At 46.0% G+C, this 22,310-nt stretch overlaps 1 protein-coding gene across 14 annotated transcripts in view; it reads left to right on the top strand.

Annotated features, from left to right (window-relative positions):
• Nucleotides 1-22,310, top strand: part of FLNB (filamin B) — a 138,908-nt gene that overhangs the window by 84,869 nt on the left and 31,729 nt on the right. For 12 of the 14 annotated variants that reach the window (XM_081524754.1, XM_081524753.1, XM_081524752.1 and 9 more), the window contains 12 exons: nucleotides 182-272; nucleotides 544-713; nucleotides 3,944-4,061; nucleotides 6,213-6,475; nucleotides 7,927-8,524; nucleotides 9,574-9,747; nucleotides 10,832-10,994; nucleotides 11,944-12,104; nucleotides 15,393-15,560; nucleotides 17,429-17,552; nucleotides 18,732-18,888; nucleotides 19,933-20,122. In XM_081524754.1, the coding sequence (XP_081380880.1) occupies nucleotides 182-272; nucleotides 544-713; nucleotides 3,944-4,061; nucleotides 6,213-6,475; nucleotides 7,927-8,524; nucleotides 9,574-9,747; nucleotides 10,832-10,994; nucleotides 11,944-12,104; nucleotides 15,393-15,560; nucleotides 17,429-17,552; nucleotides 18,732-18,888; nucleotides 19,933-20,122 (2,377 nt within the window). Of the gene's footprint in view, nucleotides 1-181; nucleotides 273-543; nucleotides 714-3,943; nucleotides 4,062-6,212; nucleotides 6,476-7,926; nucleotides 8,525-9,573; nucleotides 9,748-10,831; nucleotides 10,995-11,943; nucleotides 12,105-15,392; nucleotides 15,561-16,606; nucleotides 16,700-17,428; nucleotides 17,553-18,731; nucleotides 18,889-19,932; nucleotides 20,123-22,310 lie in introns of all 14 variants that reach the window. The other 2 variants (XM_081524749.1, XM_081524748.1) reach the window with 1 other exon arrangement.

The raw sequence follows: 22,310 nt of genomic DNA, 5'->3' as shown, positions 1-22,310 counted from the left end.
ATGAGTGACCACTGATGGCCCTTACCTGATGCTAGCATGTAACAACTTGACCAATCATTACTCAGAAGTTACCACCCGCTAGACTGGAAATGCTGAGGTCGCCCCCTTGGCTTTGGGCAGAAGTTTAAGCTCAGGCAATGGCTTCAGGGACTTTCCTCCTGAGACAGTATCTCTGCTACAGGAAATCCCCACCAGCCCTTTCAGAGTCAAGGTCGACCCTTCCCACGACGCCAGCAAAGTGAAGGCAGAAGGCCCGGGGCTCAGCAAAGCAGGTAAGAGGGCGTGTGCACGAGGTCACCCTGGAAGCAGTGGGCCCAGTGGATCCAGGGCCAGAAATGACCTACCTCCCCTAGAGCAGGTGCTCTGTCTGGGCTTCAGTTCAGCGGGGGCTGTGCTCAGCTGAGCTGCTGGCATGGCTGAGCGCCAGCCCCTGTCTCCACCTGCTGCCCTCTGGAAGCTGGTGTTGATGAACCTGTCAGACTGGTTCTAAAAGTGAAACTCCTCCAGCTGAGCCTGTCTCCTCACTTCACTGTCTCCTCCCAGGTGTGGAAAACGGGAAACCCACCCACTTCACTGTCTACACCAAGGGGGCCGGAAAGGCCCCACTCAACGTGCAGTTCAGCAGCCCTGTCCCTGGCGACGCCGTGAAAGATCTGGATATCATCGATAACTATGACTACTCCCACACCGTTAAATACACCCCCACCCAGCAGGTAGGGCCCCTGCCTGCCTGGGCTGGGTCACTTTGGACACCAGGGGATAATCTCAGCTCTGATCTGTGCTCCTCTGTGAGAGGAAGAGATTCACCCTTTCCTTGTGAACCTCTCCAGGAACGCTGACACAGAGCCTAGCTGGTTCTACCAGGAGGGCCTGGAGGATTCCCCAAGGACCGGCAGGAAGCTTGCCATCCCTCTCCACCCCAATTTCTCACCTCCATTCTGGGTCTTAGCAGAGAAATGCTGAGCTCTTGAAATTGGACCTAGTGTCTGCTTCTCTCATAGACATTCTCCCCTCCTTACCAGCTGCCTTTGAGTCTTTTATTAGTTACTCAGAGGGAAAGAATTGCCACACCTCTGTTTATCCTTGCTGGTCCTTTTGCCTTACCTCACCCTTTTTTTACAAGGTGATACTGTGGGGTCTTTCTCAAAGAGCTTTTATTCCCTCAATCCTGAAGTGGTACTTCAAGCTCTAAATTACTCCCTTTTACAAAATAGAGGAATACAGACAGGATTTTGTCATGCCACATGCTTTGTTGTTTGTTCTAGAAAATAAGGGCCTACAAATCTACCTCTCTGTATGAATTTATGCTTACTTGTTTAAAATTTTGTTTTGATTCATGCCTATACCTCTAGGGTCTGCGGAGCCCATAATCCTGTAGAAAAAACTAGATTCTGCTACTTCTGCATGGTGTTTTAAACAGTCACTCCAAACCTCTGAGAATCCTTCATTTTTTAAAACAATTTTTGACAATTATTATTATTTTTTGGCCACACTGTGTGACATGTGGGTTCTTTGTTCCCCAACCAATGGTGGAACCCACACCCACTGCGGTGGAAGCATGAACTCTTAGCCACTGGACCACCAGGGAAGTCCCCCTTCATTCTTGAAGCAGAACCCTCCTGTGTGAGAAATGCCATTTGTAAGAGAGGAAGGGCAATGTTTTCTGCCAACGCACTGTTTGAGAAGCATCACTCCTACCCCAGGCCATGTCAGTGAGGACTTGGCTGGAGTGCAGTGAGGCAGAATGAGGGGTGCAGTGAGGACGAGGGAATGGTGTGGGTGTCCCCCTGCACTGGGGGCTACACATCCTTGGAGATGGAATCTTTTCTATGAGAACCTCCCTGGCAGTGCAAGGTTCTCTAGGGCAGGTTCTTATGTGGCCTTTCATCTCCATGTCTGCTTTTAGAGCCTGTGTCTGTATACCTTTTTGTGTTTCGGCAGAGCTGCTAGAAATTAAGCTGCCGACATCAGGACAGGTTTTGACTTGCACCCCCAGAAAGGACTTTGAAACTACCATTGCCCTGGATGCAATGGGAGAAACCATAGGGAGCCCTATGGTTTCTTTCTGTCCTCACGAGGGTTCATTATTAGTAATGGTAAAAGGGAAGCTTTCATAGGTGAATGCCATTTTCTCATGAGGACACTCAGTGCTATGTAGGTCATTGTTGGACACCTTAGCACTGGCGACACCAGCTCGCTAGCATCTTTGTTTTCAGTTCTCCATATTCCTACCGAGGAGAAGGTACATGGCCACGCTCACTGGTCAAGATCACAAGAGCACAGGTTCTTCTAAAAACATCCTGAGACTCTTGATCCTGTATCTATAAGTCTTGTTGGGTTTCAACTGAGCTGCTGGAAAGTAAGTAGCAGATGTCAGGGCAGCCTCAGGTTTTGACTTGACCCCTCAGAAAGGACTTTTGAACTCAATGCCCTATTAGTAATATGTATATGCATATATTTCATTTATTTATTTTTGGCCGTGCTGGGTCTTCGTTGTTTAGTCACAGAGTCGTGTTTGACCCTGTGACGCTGTAGACTGTAGCTCCTGAGGGTCCTCTGTCCATGGATTTCCCAGGCAAGAATATTGGAATGAGTTGCCATTTCCTTCTCCAGGGGCTCTCCCTAACCCAGGGATGGGACCCACATCTCCTGCATTGGCAGTTGGATTCTTTACCACTGAGCCCCCAGGGAATCCCTTGTTGTGGCCTGCAGGGTCCTTATTGCAGCATGAGAACTCTTAGTTGAAGCATATGGGAATCTAGTTCCTTGACCAAGGATCAAACCCGGGCCCCTTGCATTGGGAGCACAGAGTCTTAGCCACTGGACCACCAGGGAAGCCTTGAGATGTGACACTCTTGGGGCAGGGGACCCAGTGATTTTGTGCAGAATCCATCCTAGAAAGTCAATACTCCCTCCTTCATTGAGGCACCTCATTTTTATCTTGGCTTTTCCCTCCTTCTTTATTACAAAAGGAATATAAGAAAATATTCCATAGGTCAAAAGCTACACCCTTTTAAAACTCAATCCACGACAGCTTTCAGCAGGGGCTGAATTCTAGCGAGCCCTCTGGGGATTCATCCTTGCTTCCTCCCCTCCCACATCGTCTTATGTGATACCCAGACGTGAGGTGAGGACAACCTTAATCCACTGAGACAGCTGTGGGTTTTCATGGGGCCTTGGTGTGGATGGAGGCACTCAGCCGACCGTGGCGAGAGGAGGCCAGCAGTGAGTGGGCCGGGACTGGCCGTGCCTCCTCGGCCACAGGGCTGCTGGCGGGGGGCCTGCTGAACCCACAGGCACAGTCCGCCTTCTCACTGGCAACTCTTCGCTCCTTGACATCGATGTGGGAGTTTCCATACTATGCAGGGGGGTCTTAGAACGGCTCCAGGTGAACTCTTTGCGAATTCGTTTTTGCAGTGTAGTGACCTAAAATCCCAGGCCATGGGAAAGAAAGATTTTGTTCAGTTAGAGGCCCCCAGGCAACCCCTGCCTTGCCCTTGGCCTGGTTGGGCGTGTGTTCGATGTGGAGCTTGCGTGGCGGAGTATCTGGGACTCAGGTTCAGGTGCCAGAGGTGTGAGGCCTGGCTCTCACACTTAGGACAAGCGACTTCACCTCCCTGAGCTGTAGTTTTATTGCCTTGAAAAATGGTGACCACCTCTCAGGACCATTTTCAGATGGAATTGAGGAAATGCTTAAAAGCACACCTCAATGGTGCACTCTTGAAGCTGTCCCTCTTATTAATAGTTGCTTTTCTCTTGTCTGATTTCTACGTCATTCTTGCCATGGGGCTAAAAACTTAGATATATCTGAGACACCTTCTAAATCTGCTGGGGTTATATACCCTGAATCTCTGGGAAGAATGAAAATCCTGGAAGGCAGGTTGAAACATCAAGTGAGTCTGTTGGTACCCACACGTGTCCTTGGTTTTCTCTCTTGTTCCAGGGCAACATGCAGGTTCTGGTTACGTACGGTGGCGACCCTATCCCTAAAAGCCCATTCACCGTGGGTGTGGCTGCTCCGCTGGATCTGAGCAGGATAAAAATTAATGGACTGGAAAACAGTAAGTGTGTCAAGAGTGGAGGGGGAGACAGGTCATTGAAGAGCAGTCAGAGTCCCTTCAAAGACAATTCTCAGAGGAGCAAATTCTGCTGTAGGAGACTCTGCAGTCAGACAGACTCGCGATTGGATTAGGGCCCTGCTATGGAGTAGCTCTGTGACTCTGCCGTCCCTTCACCTCACTAAGCCTCCCTTTTCTCCTTTGTTCAGTGGAGGTGGGGGAAGAAGACTCAGAGGCCTATTGTGAGAATTAAATGAGCCGGTAATTCAGGAGCTGACTCAGAGGCAGCCCTCAGTTAACTGCTGGCCTCACAGGGAAGGTTTTTATGACAAGGAGAATTGGAGGCATGCCACTTTCTGGTAAATGTCTATTGTACCAACTGTTTTTGTCCACTGAATCCACCTTAGGGTCAACAGTTGAGCATAAAAGCCAATTCTCAGGCACTCAGCAACCACAACTATGATGCATCTTCCTGTTCCCATCCAGATGTTCCTTTAGTTTGTTAGGGATCTTATTAGTACAAGCTCATTTCACTTAAATGAATGAAACAACGGAATAAATCAATGATAAAGTAAAGAGAATACCATAATAGGGGCACTGATATGCTCCTTGCTCAGCTTCTCAAGTTTAACACATGATCACAGAAGTATTTTTTTTACATGTCATGTGAAAATTCATGTTTCATCTAAAAACATCACAGACACGGGTAAATTCTACTTTAAGCATCGCTTCTCCCACTCCCTGGGTTGACCATAGTCACCAGTTCGTTCTCTAACCCTCCACATCTTCTTTCGGCATTTGTACATACTTAACTGCCAACAGAAAATGTTTAGCAACATTTACTTCACACTAAGGTTGCCCTGAGATACCCACATGTCTTCAGCTTCCCTTTTTGCATCAGTGTATCTTGGAGAACATTCGTACCTCTATCCTTTTGTCGGCGTGGCCACAGCCTGACTACATTTCAGTGGCCTGTGTTTTCCTAGTTTCAGGGTCACGTGGGGCTCCGTATACACCCACAGGACAGCATTCTTGTGCTTATGAGGGTTTCTCTCGGTTTCAGGGGAACCTTTGGTGAGCTCCTTCAGGGTGCCGTGACCCAAACGTACAAGTTGTGAGTGAGGCCAGCTCCCAGATCCAGGGACTCTGAAGCAAGAGCTCGATGCTGGCTTTTGTCCCTGGGGAGCAGCCACTGTCTAATCCTTCATGTGTCCCCTTGGTACTCCTTTCTCCAAGACACTGAGGATTTTGACTCCAGACTAGGATGAGAACGAAGCCAATTAGAAAGAGTCTTTGGGATGTGGATCTCTGAGGCCTCTTTGTTTGTGGCTCGACACCATTCATCTTGGCATGCCCTGTATTGCCCGAGTCAGGACTTCCCTGGGTTGTGGTGGGGGCCCTAGACTCCCAGTGCTTTTGTTTTGATTCAGAGTCCCTTCCTTGTTATTATCAAATGGAACACATGGGTGTTCTGTGGCCCTGCTTTGCAAATACTTTCCAGGTATCAGCACAGTACAGAGTCACTTCTCAGGACTTGCTTCAGTGCCTCTGTGTTGGCCAGCTCTGTGACTTCTGCCTTCTTTGGCTGTAGAATGGAATTTGCTGCCAAGAACCAGTAAATAAAACATTGGCTTCTGGGAGTGTTTTGATGCAAAGTTAATAATGAAAGCAGGCAGAGAAGCGGCAACAGTATCAGATTATAACTTACTGCAGATCATGGGGTCAAGTCAATTTAGATCAGTCTCCCAGCTTTGTGGTCTGTGAGATATGTACTCCAGACAACTCACTTCACACCCCCTGCCCTCCAAGTCTCAGTTTCCCTATCTGTTAAATTCTTGGGTTACTAATACATACACTACAGGGTTGTGACGAAAATTAAAAGAGATGATATGCTGTCCTCATGCCTGGTATATAAAAATGCATTCAGTGAATGATGACTGTCGTTATCATCAGTGATTACTTCATGTTCTTGTACTGGTTATTATTGAGGCTAGAATGCTGATTATTCTTATTTAATCTTGCCTCTCATCCTGAGTCAGCCAACGTTTGTTGCAGAAGCTGAGAAAACATTCCGTGTCCAAGGAACCATCTCTGCTCCCTGCAGTATTTTTCCTGCAGGGTCAGCTCATCCTTCTGGCTTGTTTCTCTTTGCAGGAGTCGAAGTTGGGAAGGACCAGGAGTTCGCCGTGGACACCAGGGGAGCAGGAGGCCAGGGGAAGCTGAACGTGACGATCCTAAGCCCCTCGAGGAAGGTCGTGCCGTGTCTGGTGGCACCTGTGGCAGGCCGGGAGAGCAGCACAGCCAAGTTCATCCCACGGGAGGAAGGGCTGTACGCCATCGACTTGACCTATGACGGACATCCTGTGCCCGGAACCCCTTACATGGTGGAGGCCTCGCTGCCGCCTGATCCCACCAAGGTCGGTTTTTCATTTTTGTTCCAGATCGTGTCCTCTCTTGGCAGATTTAACAGTCCTTCTTCGGTTCTGCCTGGTGAAAACCTTTAGAAAATTGTTTTGTGGTCAAAGTCAGTTCTAGGTTTTTCCTGGTAGCCCAGTGGTAAAGACTTTAAGCCCTCAATGTTAGGGGGTGAAGGTTCAATCCCTGGTTAGGGAACTAAGATGCTGCGTGGCCAAAAAAACAATGCCCATGAAATTAAACTGCACTGAAACCATTAAAAAAAAAAAAAAAAGGAAACAAGCCCATAAGTCAGTTCTCAGTGACTGATAATAGCTCTCTCTCCTATAATCCAGCGTGAAGGGTCCCATGAGAAGCTAGGTCCTAGTCCTGCTCCTCCTCTCGCTCTGGCTGTGAACCTTTGGTGAGGGACTCCTGTCCTTCATTTATCAGCATCATAACAGTACTCCCTGGGAAGTGGGCCTTCAGGGTGAGGTCAGATGTTGGGTGTGGAGGCCTCAGTCTGGTGTCTGGCACATGCAGTGAGCTCATCCTACACAAGCTATTATAATGAAACTTGGCTAACACAAAGAAAAATAGATTCTTCTCATTATCATTTCTTCCTTGTAGCCCTGAATCAAGGGTTCCAAAGTATCTCCAGTGTTCTGAATGGCATGAATCCTATAAAACTGTCTCATTTGTTGAATCTCACATGAAAGCCCCATCCACTCCCTCTTTTAAAAGCAGTTTTTTAAAAATGTTCTTCTTCTTTTTTTTTAATCTGACTTTATTCTTTAGAGCAATTTTAGGTTCATAGTAATATTGAGAGGATGGCACAGAGATTCCCCTCGCCCCACGTATATAACCTCCCCATGGTCACCATCCTCCCCAGGGTGCTAAACTGTTATAGTGGATGAATCTATGCAAACATCGTTGTCACCTAAAGTCTATAGTTTATGTTAGAGTTCACTCTTGGTGTTCTATAGTCTACGGGTTTGGACAAGCTTGTAATGACATGTATTCACCATTACAGTTTAGTTTTTTATTATGTTGAATTTCTTGAGGGAGGTGTAGCAGCCAAAGCAACAGTGAAATCCATGAAAGCCATTCAGCAAGTGCTCAGCCCAGGAAACTGGAGTGCGTTTGTTGGACTGGATGTTAGGTATCTAGCTCCAGCACTGGAGGCAAGGCTGGCAGGACAGAGGGGACTGCGCCTCTGCCGTGCCCTTTCTCGTTGAGTGAGTTCACAGCCAGGTCTCCCTTTGTCAGCCATTTCAGCATCCACTGAATGAAGCATGGTAGAAACTTGGCACTGTGGGTGAGCGAGTGTGACACATTAGTCCCCAGGGAGAAGGACCACTTCATCCAAGGGCAATTGAGTGCTGAGTGCAGGCTTGCCTGTTGAAAGCAGGGCTTGCTGAGTGGCTGATACCAGCATAAGGCCGAGTCTGACTTTTATTCTGTGTTCAAATAGGTGAAGGCCCATGGTCCTGGCCTCAAAGGTGGTCTTGTGGGCAAGCCTGCCGAGTTCACCATCGACACCAAAGGAGCTGGAACTGGAGGTCTGGGCCTAACCGTGGAAGGCCCGTGCGAGGCCAAAATCGAATGCTCAGACAACGGCGACGGGACCTGCTCCGTCTCCTACCTCCCAACAAAGCCCGGGGAGTACTTCGTCAACATCCTCTTCGAAGAAGTCCACATACCTGGCTCTCCCTTCAAAGCTGACATTGAAATGCCCTTCGATCCCTCCAAAGTCGTGGCATCAGGCCCAGGCCTCGAGCACGGGAAGGTGGGCGAGGCCGGGCTGCTCAGCGTGGACTGTTCGGAAGCCGGGCCAGGGGCCCTGGGCCTAGAAGCTGTCTCAGACTCAGGGGCGAAAGCTGAAGTCTGTATCGAGAACAACAAAGATGGCACCTACGCGGTGACCTATGTGCCCCTGACGGCCGGCATGTACACGCTGACCATGACGTACGGCGGCGAGCTGGTGCCACACTTCCCCGCCAGGGTCAAGGTGGAGCCCGCCGTGGACACCAGCAGGGTCAAAGTCTTTGGGCCGGGAATAGAAGGAAAAGGTAGGTTTCATGAAAAAAGAAGGAGGCCACCAAAGTATTAGGAGACGCCCCTGAAGCTCAGAATGTAAGGGCTGCAAACTCAAATGTCTGCAGAGATCAGGCCAGGTGGAAGAAAACTCACCTGTGGTCTCTGCATCAGTGAGTGATAAAGGGGACCAGAGCGGAGGGGTGAGCACGTGGTGTTTCTGATGCCTAGCCCCCATTTCTTCACAATCCCTGCACCGTCAGCAGATTTCCCCCGCCTTTTTTCTTTCTGGCAAAGCTAGAGATCGTGATTTTTTTTTTTCTCTCTTTTTCTTTTTAAATGTGGATACAGAACATATTGCATTTTTGGCACTTACCTGAAAAAGGTTTAGAATGTGCTGCTGGCTGATACCACTCTTGCTGTCTTCACCCTTTGACCTGTCCTGAATCTCACATTTCTCTTAAGAAGTGAGCGGGTGGTTATGTTGTTACTTGGGGAGCCTACCCTGGAAGAATCATCTTTTGCCAGGGAGATTGAAGGTGGGAAGGCATGAATATTCCTGATTCTGAGACAAAGAACCTGGTTGTCTTGGCAGTCACTGAAATTAGAATAAAGTGCTGAGAACCATGGCTCTAGGGTTTGCTGCTGAATATGAGGTGTTAGCTACATTCTTTTTTTTTCTTTTTGGCCATACCACACATGTGGGATCTTAGTTCCCTGACCAGGGATCCAGCCTGAGCCTCCTACTGTGAGAACTCGAAATCTTTTTTTTTTTTTATTTTTTAATTGGAGGATAAATTGCTTTACAATAGGAAGCTCAGACTCATAATCACTGGACTGCTGAGACAGCCTCTGTCCAAAATATTGATTCTATTTTAAAAATATTTTAAAAAATTTATTTGTATGGCTGTGCTGGGTCTTAGTTGCAGCATGCAGAATGTGAGATCTTTAGTTGTGCCACAAGGGATCTAGTTCCTTGACAAGGGGTCGAACCCGGGCCCCTGCATTGGGAGCTTGGAGTCTTAGCCACTGGACCACCAGGGAAGTCCCATTCGACATTCTTACCTGTGTGATTGTTCTTCAGATGTGTTTCGTGAAGCCACCACCGATTTTACAGTGGACTCGCGGCCCCTGACGCAGGTCGGAGGCGACCACATCAAGGCCCACATTGCCAACCCCTCTGGGGCCTCCACGGAGTGTTTCGTCACAGACAATGCTGATGGGACCTACCAGGTGGAATACACGCCCTTCGAGAAAGGTGAGTTGTCTTCTCCTTGGAACATGATTCTTGCTTAGAGCTGTGCTAGGCCGCCTCTCCCGGTGACTGGCGCTAAGTCCTGCCCCCTGTGCTTTGCCTGCCTCAGCAGAAGTATGGGCACAGTGACTGGGGAGTGTGGAAACCTGCCTCCCCAACAGAGCCCTCTGCCTGCTTGGTGCCTGGCGTTTTGGCTCTGTTGTGTAACAACAGTTGGGCTGACTTTAGCCTCAGACTCATCTGAGCAGGTTATGGGGTGATGTCATGGCATGTTGCTCATTTGTGCAATTTCTTAACATGATTCTTTCTTTTTAAAATTTATTTATTTTTTTGCTGTCCTGGGTCTTCGTTGCTTTCTTTACGTGGGCTTTCTCTAATTGTGGCGGGCAGGGGCTACTCTTCTCATTGCTGTGGCTTCATTGTTGAGGAGCATGGGCTTGAGGCGTGTGGGCTTCAGGAGTTGGAGCAGACGGGCTCAGTAGTTGTGGCACACGGGCTTAATTGCTCCTTGGCGTGTGGAATCTTCCCAGACCAGAGATCAACCCTAGCCCCCTGCATCAGCAGGCAGATTCATATCCACTCTACCTCTAGGGAAATCTAGTTTCTTTCTTCATATTAGGAATTATTAAACATTTTGATAAATCATAAAATCATAAAAAAAAATAAAAGCACCATATGTCCTCATTCCCTGTATATATAATCCCTGGACATTATGGTATAGATATTTTTGGTCTCTTTTCATGAATGGTTGTCAATTTTATGGCTTTTCTTTGTCTTTTGATTAGTGACTGGATATTTTGTCAAATCAAGATGGTGTGTTTAAGATGACTGTATTGAAAATAGACTTAGGGATATTTGCATGGAGAGGGCTTGTGTGTGTGTTAGGAAATGGGGTTGGTATGGGATTGCCAAGTGAACAAAAGCATAAACAGTTTGTATTTTTAAACTCAAATCATACCAGCATTGCTATTTGTTTAACCTGTCCTTTCTGAGTAGCTTGAGGTAGCACGTAGACTTGAATGCTAGAGTGCCATTTCCTGCAAAGTGGCTCTTGTGCAAGTAAATTTCTCTGTGTTGTGTTGAACAGGCCTCCATGTAGTGGAGGTAACCTATGATGACGTGCCCGTCCCAAACAGTCCCTTTAAAGTCGCTGTGACCGAAGGCTGCCAGCCTTCTCGGGTTCAGGCTCAAGGACCTGGATTGAAGGAGGCTTTCACCAACAAGCCCAATGTCTTCACAGTGGTTACCAGGTAAGCAAGGGCCTGGGATTCGTGTGTTGACTCTGTAAAAGGAGAGTAGCCCTAGGTATTTTAAGCGCTCTCAAAATGTTTGATAGGTGTATCATGGTTTCCCAACTTTTTTTTTTTTCCTTTTGAACTTTTTCTTTTGTGTTGGGGTATAGCTGATTAACAATGTTGTGATAGTTTTAGGTGAACAGCGAAGGGACTCAGCCATACATATATATGAACCCATTCTCTCAAAAACCTCCTCCTATCCACGCTTCCATATTACACTGAACAGAGTTCCGTGTGCTATACAATAGGTCCTTGTTGGGTTTCCATTTTAAATATAACAGTGTGTACTTGATCTTGCCAAACTATCCCTTCCCCCAAGCAACCATAAGTTCGTTTTACAAGTCTGTGAGTCTCTTTCTGTTTTGTAAGTAAGTTCTTACTTACTTATGGTTTCCCAACTTTCGAGAGGCTTTTGATTTGTGATTTGTGAGGCATCTTCCTCTGCAGAGACTTATATTACAGAGAAAGACCAGGTATGCTTTTAAAAGTACCAAAAAGCTCTTGGTAATTGTCATAAAACTGCTGAGCAAAGCAGGCCTAGATGGAAGCTCATTAACTTGATAATTCAGAAATATAGAGCCGATGTCATAGTTAAGTGAAATATTAGAAGTATTCCTATTAAAGCTGGTCACAAGTCACATACCTGAACTGTCCTTTCATTCCCAGCCAGTGCAATTAGATAAGATAAACAAATGAAGGGTAAATGTTGGAAAGGAGGGATGAAAACTGTTTTTATTTATATGACACTGTTGAGAAATTCATATTACACCGTGAGAGGTATCACAGTAGTTGAGTCCAGTTGGCTAGGTGGGATAGTTTCTAGAGGGATTTACATGAATTTGGGCAGTAAGCAGACTGGCATGAACCACTAGTACAGCTTGGCCTTTTTTCTCACACTTCGCAGAGGGGCAGGAATTGGGGGTCTCGGCATAACTGTGGAGGGACCGTCCGAGTCAAAGATAAACTGCAGAGACAACAAAGATGGCAGCTGCAGCGCAGAGTACGTTCCCTTTGCTCCGGGAGATTACGACGTGAATATCACATACGGAGGTGCCCACATCCCTGGTAAGCTGTCCTTCTGAGGGGAACCCAAAGGAGAACTGATTTTTGCATGAAAGCAGGTTTGATTTAGCTTATCTCTCTGAATAGGAAAAAATGTCTGATATTTGCAAATATCAGCTGCAAAGGGAGAATTTTCCTTCAGGCTGATTTCTAAGAATATTTCAATTCCCAAGAGGACCAGTAATAGGGCAAAAAACATTGGCTTAGAATTTTGACTGAAAACAGGGTTGTTCACATGTTGAAAGACCTAGATCTTAAAGAAAAGCTGATTCTTTACAAAGTTGAAAATTTCCAGTTTATTTTGTGGTTAGTTCTTACTCATCTTATACATGTCTTGTTTTCTTTCTTCCATTGACAGTCCTGGTAGCTGATAAAGACACACAAACTCAAATTTTTATACATCAATTTCTATTTAATGATGTAATATGGACACTTATGTGAAAAATAGGAATAATTTAATAATAATTTCCTGTTCATTACATGGTATTTCTTTATTTCATATTGTGACAACCAAAAATGTCTCCAGATGTTGTTGTAAACCCGCTAGGGGACAACATTACCTGTAGTTGAGAACCACTGCTATAAATGATTCAGACATTTAAAAAAATGATTTATATAGTGAAGAGCTCTCTAACTTTGATGCTCCAGCCAAGGAATCTTCATAGATTCTAGTTCTGTTTATTTAATGAAGTGGTTGCCACCCAGCACCCATTCAGAAGGGTAGGTGGGTGTGTATGGTGTGGACACAAGACTATGGACTCCAGGGTTGCTCTTAGTCAGCTTATCTCAGGTGGCTCTAGTGGTAAAGAACCCACCTGTCAATGCAGGAGAAATTAGAGATGCAGGTTCAATCCCTAGGCCGGGAAGATCCTGTGGAAGAGGGCATGGCAACCCACTCCAGTATTCTTGCCTGGAGAATCCCACGGACAGAGGAACCTGGTAGGCTACCATCCATAGTGTCGCAAAGAGTTGGACACTACTGAATGACTTAGCACACGTTGTCTCAGGTATGGTGAGAGCTGGAGAAACCTTGAGTGGGTCATTTGTTCTGAAGGCCATAAGCCAGGACAAAACTGCAAGGAAGGGGCAGGCTGACGGCCCTACATTTGGATTTCTGGAATGGCTTTCAGGAAAGTGGAATGTCCACTGACTACTTGCCAGTTATTGTATGCAAACATGCACACACACCCATAATCTCTCCTCCTTTTTCATACTGATTGGAAAGTATTGACATTCAACTCAAATTCATTCTACTCAGATGTTTGTTGAAGGCTTCAATTCAGTTCAGTCGCTCAGTTGTGTCTGACTCTTTGCAACCCTATGGACTGAAGCATGCCAAGCTTCCCTGTCCATCGCCAACCCCAGAGCTTGCTCAAACTCATGTGCATCAAGTCGGTGATGCCATGGTTGAAGCCTTAGTTCATTTATAATGACATTTCTCCTCATACTTGCTCTTACAGCTCTTTTCAACATAGATTTTTTAATTTCTATAATCACTTGCCAAGAAGAATTCAGCCATGGAGAAGACAAAGCTCCTGCCATTTGTGAGCTTCTTGTCTAGTGTTTACAAAGAGAGCTGGGCTTGAGACAATACAGAGCCAAGGGGACTTTCTGGAGCTTCGCGAGTGTGCAGTTCTTGGGATGGGAGAGTAGAGCTTTGAGAATGGATGGATGGCTGTCACCAGGGGGATGACCTGGTGACTCCCACTGGGAGACAGCAGTGGGGATGAGCATCTCCTGGTTTTGATGGCAACAGAACTATTTTGACTTTATTGAGAAGGTCTGCTGGATGCCATCAGCTTTGGAATTCCCCTTGCAGAATCGGGTGAGAGGTTGGGCCCCTGTGGCTGACTCATGAGCTAGAATTAAATGGCCGAGTTGGAGCATAACAACAGCAAGAGTCCCGATTGGAATTTTCTCATCGGACGTAGATGGTGCCTCTTTTTTGTTTTAATTTAAATTTTTCAGGCTCTGTTGCCTCCCAGAGCCAAATGCCAACTTCTAGACCCCAGGATTTTCCCAGACAGAATCATTCAATAAAGCATTGGTTGGTTGTCTTAGTGTCAGGCTTCACAGTGAAGAGAATGTAGAGTTTCTGCCATGAAACATTCAACACCCTGGTTCTAATTTACTTTCATAGGAATTCCGGTTGGTTAAATATTAGCATGGTTTTTCCTGGCATGACACAAACAAGGTATCTGTCTTACCCACAATGGCATATTGGTTTCCTCTGATGGGCCAGCTGTGGTCTGTTGGTGGTGACTGTTTCAACCACTGGATTGACTAGAATGAGTGCATCAGGAAGAAAGGCTGTTGTGATTGATTGGTCATGTCTGCCTGGATCACAGAGCAGGAGAGTGGCATAGATTGCTTGGTATCCACCACTCTAGATCCTAAGTTACCTTGTTGGTTCTTGGCTACTCTCCTGCTAAGTTCAGACCACTTCCATGGGAGGCTGTCTTGGTGATTGGCTTTCAAGTTTGTTCATTGCCATCGCATTGAATTCCTCAGCTGTATTTAAAATAAAACTCCTTTTTGTTTCCAGCATGGAGCATGGTGCTTGTCTTTGCCAGGGTCAGCCATTTACTTCACTTAGCCGAAAAACCAGATGCCACTGAAGCCTGGCTATTATTATTAAAAAAAAAAAAAAAGCCAAAGCCTTGGTTCTTTGTGTGGTCTTTGTTATTTACCACCCTTGGTTCTATAAAGTACAAATGTTGTATAGTGCAAAGCAGAGAAACCTCAACTTACATGGCAGTTAACATCATTAACTTTGCCAGGCATCTCGGGGACCATGAGGTCTCCTGTAAGAGGTGAATGTTGCTCCTTGGTGATGGATTTGACAGCCTGAGGTGTGGTGCTGGGGACACTGTGGCTCCTGTCTCTGGCTGACCTCTGGGGAGGTCTTTCTTGGTCTTCCTTGGTAGAGGAATCCCTAAAGGGTTCTACCCCAGCCCTTGTTTCTGTATTTAGTGTTTTACTCAAATCTCAACCTCCCTGCCTTTTGCAAGTTTCAATAGTCTTTTTTTTATATATATATAAAAAAATTATTTTTCCTTATTTATTTGGCTGCGCCAGACCTTAGTTGTAGCACAAGTCCGGATTCATTACCTTCAGAGTCTACTGATACCTTGTACACATCTCCAGTCTGTGTTACATATGATGATATATGTAATCAGAAGGAGCTGATACAGTGAGAGCCTAAGTGGGGCAACAGGGTGATTCTGGGTGCACACAAGCTCTCCAGTCACTAAGAGGGTTGTACTTAGAATCCCGTGACCTCTTTTCTAGGCAGCCCCTTCCGGGTTCCTGTGAAGGACGTTGTGGACCCCAGCAAGGTCAAGATCGTTGGCCCCGGGCTGGGCTCCGGTGTCCGAGCTCGTGTCTTGCAGTCCTTCACAGTGGACAGCAGCAAGGCCGGCTTGGCCCCTCTGGAAGTGAGGGTCATGGGTCCACGAGGTAGGTACACACCCTTCCTTCCTGCCAATGCTCTCCTGCCCAGGACAGGGGCAGCCTGATCCAGAGCAGGCTGTTTGCTTATGAGTTTAGTCATGAACTTAAATTTCTTAAATTACTCTATTGCTCCATGTGCTAGCTAAACAGTGGAAGTTCATGCTTAAAAAGTAGGCAGGCCTGTTATTTTTCTAGCAGCCTATCTTTCCCCTCATTTAATAATGTAACCCTAAATGTCTTTTTAAAATTTTATGTATATATTTTTTCTGAAGTAGTGATGTGAAGCAAGCAGTATTTGGGCTTTCCCATATGAAATTACTGGAAATGCATAAGTATGTTTTGGCATTTGTGGGTGAGCGAGTGGGTCTGGATTTGGGCAAGTGGTGGATATGGAGGCATTAACTCTCTTCAGGTTGCCTTGGTGCTCATGTAGGATCACATTCCAGATTTCTGGAAATGACCAATACTTGGCCCACGTGGCGCACTGCCTTGCCGTTGTTCCAGCTCCCGAGAGAGGCGTCTCTTGGGGAATGGGCTTCCTTGGCAGTTTGACCTGCCCTTTTGCAGACTGGAAAGCAATTTGGGTTGGGTGTGGCCAGCAGGCCCTTTTGGGATAAGTGCGGATGTGTGTTGAAATTTACCTTTTTTGGTAGGTGATTGCACTTCCTCTCCCAGCATATAAAAATGTGCCGTTCTCTGTCTCATCTCTTGAGTTATCTGGATTTTCCCTCAATGATGTGTTCTTGGCTTCACAGAAGTGGTGAATAAGGGCTTCCTACTTTGAAGAGGAACTTTCTCCTTAATGGGGTTCAGCAGGAGGTTATGCCCTTTGAAGCTCAGTGCAGAAGTGGTTTTGGGGAAATGAAGTCATAGGGCTGGAATTTGATTCCACTGACTTGCTGAGCTTCAAGACCTTTGCACACGTGTGTGTGTGTGGGTGTGTGTGTGAGAGAGAGAGAGAGAGGAAGAGGAAGAAAGAAAGAGGGAAAAGCTTTATTTAGACATCTACCTCTATTACAGAGGACACCAAAATAACAGCCTTTTAATTTTAGCTGATCAGAGGATTTCCTGGTCAAGGCGCAGCCCCTTGAAAGCCATTTCAGGGTTCTTTAAACGTGACCGGAAGGGTGACTTTATGGAGACAGGTTTGCATTTTCCCACTGGCTGCTGCTCTGATATATGGAACCTGAATGCCTCTTTCTGGCCTTGCCTCTGAAATTGCCTTGGGCCTGCCTCATCTACTTCATGACTATGGCATGCTTTGATTAGGCTCCCCTTCAGCTGACCCTTTCTTGAGACTCTTGATTAGAACTGGGATCTAGAATCTATCAACATAATGCATGCCTTGAGTATGATTTAATGTACTCTCACTTGCCCTGAATGCTACACCCAACATGCTGGCGCCATAGTGGTTTTTGCTCAAAGGTGGATACAAGTCTTGACTGGCCGGCCCATTGGTTACCTTTTGCGGTTCGGAGTTCTGGATTCTTTGGTCTTCTTTCGGCTGTAGACTGAAATTGCCACATCCCAAGCATGCCTAACCAGCTTGAAAGGATAGCATGTCTGCAGCATGCGCTCTCCAGCAACAAGTGCAGGCAGTCTCCTTAATTATACTCTCGGTCTGACTGAGTGTACTTGAGCCAACAAAAAGCTAAAGGTGTCTCTTAGGGTCATGGTTGCATTTGTGCAACCATGAATTGGCCATCCTGTCTCCTGTGATTTCTTAGACCTCTGATTATGGCCTGCTTGCCTTTGTGTTACTCATCAGTGGAAACCCATAGCTCTCAGGGATGAATGTAATATTTGTTGAACTCAGCCCAGGGTGGAGTGAAGGGCAGAGCAGGCAGTTCAACAGCCCTCTCATCCGTTTTTAGGCCTGGTGGAACCAGTGAACGTGGTGGACAATGGTGATGGCACACATACAGTGACCTACACCCCATCCCAGGAGGGACCTTACATGGTCTCTGTTAAATACGCTGATGAAGAGATCCCTCGTAGGTAAGCTCCTGACCCTTAGAGAAGGGGTCCAAGTCAATCTCAAAACCACTTCTCTCATGATCAGCTCTGGTCTGGTGGCCTATCCATCTGTTCATCTACCCATGTATCTATCCATCTAGCTATCCTTCTGTCCATTCATCTATCCATGTATCCATCTATCTATCCATCCATCATCCACCTATCCATGTATCCATCTGTTTATCTACCCATATATCCATCTACCCATTCATTTGTCTATCCATGTATCCGTCCATCCATCCATCTATCCAAGTATCCATCCACCCATCCAACCATCCAAGTATCCATCCATCTCATCCATCCAGTCAGCATCTCTGAAAACCTGCATGCCCTACACAAGTGTTAAAATGCACTAGCCACGGTGTTTGTGTCTCCTTCTCTCTTGGTGCCCCCTTACATTTGTTCCTTTAAGCCACCTTTAACGTAAAGATGAGCTGAAATTAAGTGTATTAGTTCATCAAAGTCTTCTTTCTGGTGACTATGCAACTTGTTTTCTAATCAGGGCAAAGATTGTTTTACTTTTTTACTAATTGAGAATTTGGTTGACAGTAGCATTCTCAAGAGATGTTGGATAAAAACCTTGTTCCTTGTTCATATTAATACAAAGAATGTTATGTAAGCTCTTTATCTCTCACAACATCTACAAAGAATTTTTTTAGCATACTTAAAAGTTGAAGTTTCACCTATACTCCTAATATACATATTTTACGTAAAGGTCTATCCTCATGGAAATGTATAAATCGTAAGTTACATTTATGTAGTATTATTAATACTTGATTAATAGATTCTGCATCATTTAAAACACACTAAAATACAGAATATAAGAGGATGGGATAATACTGAAAGCATCAGTTTTAATATTTTTCCTTTCCATTTTGGTGACCATTGTGTTAGCAAAACAAAAGTGGGTTACATGTGTTTAACCCCATGTTTCCCAAACTATTATGGGTATTAGTTGGTATCCCATGGAATTCAGTAAGGGAAAGCTGATTGCTATATGATGGTTACATGGTTGTAAGTTTCTCTGGATTTAAGGCTCTTGAGTCCTAAATTCTGTAGAAATCCCCCCACTCGATCCCAGTCTCTTTGTGTGAGAGAGGTCAGATGTAGCTGGACTGAAGTGTATCCGTACTGACTTGGGATATGCATATGTCTGTCAAGTCCCTTTAAGGTCAAGGTCCTTCCCACATACGATGCCAGCAAAGTGACCGCCAGCGGCCCTGGCCTCAGTACCTACGGTGTGCCTGCCAGTCTGCCTGTGGAGTTTGCAATTGATGCCAGAGATGCTGGGGAAGGCCTGCTTGCTGTTCAGATAACGGTAATTTTGAGTGATTTTTCTGGAGCCAAACTGCATTAGTAAGATCTAATTTCTCAGTCAGGGATAAGAATCAGATTTTAACAACCAGTTCCTGATCTCACGAAAATGTTTGTCAGATTTTCCCACTGGAGAGTCAGTAATTGTGCAGGGGAATAAACATGCTCACCTGAGAAATCTAAGGGTTTAACTCCAGGTACCACTTTTTGGTGAATCTCATGTATTTTGCTCCCTATTATAACTGGTCCTACATTTTAAATGTTTGAATGTTGAAAATTACTGATTGGATTAGTTAGGACTAAGTTCTGCTGTATATCACAGTAAACCCCTAAATAAGAGTGGCTAAACACATTCGTAGTTCCCTCTCATTAGAGAGGCTTGGAGGCCGGGTAAGGTCTCTGGGTGCTGTGTGACTTAGGAAGGAAGCAGGCTCCACCTCTCTGCTCCTCTGTTCTAGCGTGTGGCTTCTGTCCCTGAGTTCTCCTCATGAACCTTGAGGCTGCCGGTGTGCTGGCCATCCAACCTACTTGGCAAGCGAGAAGGAGGAAGAGAGGCAGAAGGGACCTTCCAACTCAATCAGCTCTCTTAAGCAGCCCAATTAGAAGTCCCTCCTAAGACTTCCATCCTCTTCTCATGTGCTGGAAGTTTGTCACGAGTCACATGGATGTACCTAGTGGCCAAGGATACTAGGAAGTGGTATCTCATGTTCTGGGGACAGCACGCCTAGCTAAGAATTAGGATCCTGTTAGTAAAGAGAAGGGGGAGTAAAGGTGACGGTGTGCATGCAGGAGCCTTTGCCGCCTCGTCTCCCTACATGTCAGTGGATTTTGAAATAGAACTATTTGTTCCTTGGACAGAAAAATCACTAAAATTAGCCACGTCCATCACAGTGTTCAAGAGATCTGTGACCCTCTGCTTCCCACCACTCCCAAAATGTGTTAAACCAGAAATTCTTTCCCCATATTAATTAATGAGCAAAATGTGTCAAGGTTTTTCTTGAATGGTTAGATGAAAACATCCTAAATAGCATTTCTCTGTGATCCACAGGACCAAGAGGGGAAACCCAAAAGAGCCATTGTCCACGATAATAAAGATGGCACGTATGCCGTCACTTACATCCCGGACAAGACTGGACGGTATATGATTGGGGTCACCTACGGCGGGGATGACATCCCATTGTCTCCCTACCGCATCCGGGCCACACAGACGGGTGATGCCAGCAAGTGCCTGGCCACAGGTGAGTGCAGCTCAGGGACTTTGGCATCACAAAGCCAGCGCATGCCATCTCATCACTGTGTGATCAGGGCAAGATGCTCAGCTTCTCTCAGCCTCAGTCAGACTTAGACGGAAGGCCTTTCTGGAAAACATTTAAGTTTATGAAGTTCTTCCAAGGATCAGAGACTTTCACAGGGCTATTATAGAGAGATCAGATGAGGTCAGACGTAAGAAGTGATTAGCACAGTGCCTGGCACGTGGAAACTATTGTAATTACTTGCAAAGTGGGTGATTTGTTGAGATTTAAGCTGTGATGGCAGCTCCCATAAAAAACATCAAGTGTATGCCTTTCATGAGTAGATGGTTTAGTTTTAGAGATTTACTCAAGAGCATTTTAGGCCAGCACTAGAGAAACCCGTTAGAGGACCTAGGTTTTTCCTCAATACTCAGGACTTATGTTTGAGTGTCTCGGGAATTTTCTAGGAATATTTGAGCATCATAGTTCCTTCCATTTCTAAGACACAACCATTTGAATATCATGGGCAACTCTGATGCTGCTTCAAGCAGATTTCAAACCATAAATCCCCATCTCTGAAAGGAAACAGATTTGCTTCTCTTTAAATAAAACTTTAACAGAGGTCTACCCTGGATGTTTCCTGTTTCTCTCATCTTATTCTGAATGGAGAAATGCTTTTTGCTTTTAGGTTGTAAAAGCCAAACCTTTGGCAAGGTTACAAATTGTTCATATTGGCTCAGCACTCACCACAAAATTGAGAAATTCTGTAACACTGGCCAGTCTGCCCCCTCTTAGGTCTGTGCTGTTCCAGGGACAGCTGGTTGCCTTTTGGTAATCTGTTGTTGTTGTTCAGTTGCTAAGTTGTGTCTGACTCTTTTCGACCCCATGGACTGCAGACGCCAGGCTTCTCTGTCCTTCACTATCTCCTGGAGCTTGCTCAAACTCATGTCTTTTGAGTTGGTGATGCCATCCAACCATCTCATCCTCTGTCACCCCCTTCTCCTCTTTCCCTCAGTCTTTCCCAGCATCAGGGTCTTTTCCATTGAGTTTGCCCTTCGCATCAGGTGGCCAAAGTATTGGAGCTTCGGCTTTAGCATCAGTCCTTCCAATGAATATTCGGGACTGATTTCCCTTAGGATTGCTTTGTTTGATCTCCTTGCTGTTTAAGGGCCTCTCAAGAGGTGGGGACTTCCTCCTGGCTTTCCAGGCTCTTCTGCCTCCCCCAGCTGAGGCAGGAGACTGCTCAGCCTGGAGTCTCACTTGGCCCCTCCTCTTAGTCTGTCGTTCAGGGCCAGACTGTCATCTTCCCTCTACTGCTCACTGTCTCCATGTTCTTATCACTCCCTGCTGCTTCCACACACTTTGGTTTCTTTTTCCAGTGTGCTTTTAGTTCATAGTTTTTACACTCTCTGATCTGTGGATCATCAGTAAAGGGGTGCCACAGATGGGGGGGAGGCAGACACTGGTCATCATTTGGAGGCAAAGGTTGTGAGTCTTCCTTAGCCTAGAGTGCCCATCCTTCAGAATTCTCCTTTCTCAGGAATGCCTCTGTCAATGGGGCAACCCTGGGATGTATCTTTGAACTTTCACCTAGATGTGCTGTAGGATGCTTCTCTGAAGAACAAACATTGACTGCTTTTTGTTGTTGCACCACTCGGCTCTTGGGGTCTTAGTTCCCCAAACAAGGAACTATGTCCCGGGCAGTGAAAGTGAGGAATCCTAACACTGGACTACTAGGGAATTCCTGGTTATTATTATTATTTTTGTGTGACTTAGTCCTCCCTCGGTGTTTCCACTGCAGACTGAGCTGTCATTCTTAGTGTCCAGCCTGCCTCCATCTGCCCAGTTAGATTTTGAGCATCTTGAGAACTGAGACTGTGGTGTGCTCCCCTTTCTATGTATCTGGCACTTAAATGCCCAGTATGTGTTTGCTGATGAAAGTCAACCTTCATCCCCATACCCTTGAATGCCAGCAAAGCAGGTTTAACATATGGTTGTCACTAGGAACTCACAGATGCTCCTTATTTAGTTAATAAGTGATGGATAGAATGCTCCCTGGAGAAACATCTTCCCTGGGGCATCTCTGGGCCATCCCTCTGCACAGCAGCAGCTGAAGGTCTGACGTTCACAGATAGGACAAACGTGTGCAGTTTGTTCTTGGGCCTCTAGGGCAGATGTTCGTGGTTGAAGCTCC

The sequence above is a fragment of the Giraffa tippelskirchi genome, chromosome 9, assembly GCF_054371585.1.
Source record: "Giraffa tippelskirchi isolate mGirTip1 chromosome 9, T2T-mGirTip1v1.2.pri, whole genome shotgun sequence".
NCBI lineage: Eukaryota > Metazoa > Chordata > Mammalia > Artiodactyla > Giraffidae > Giraffa > Giraffa tippelskirchi.
The sequence above is the reverse complement of the archived record's forward strand: the minus strand, read 5'-3'. Positions and strand labels throughout refer to the sequence as shown.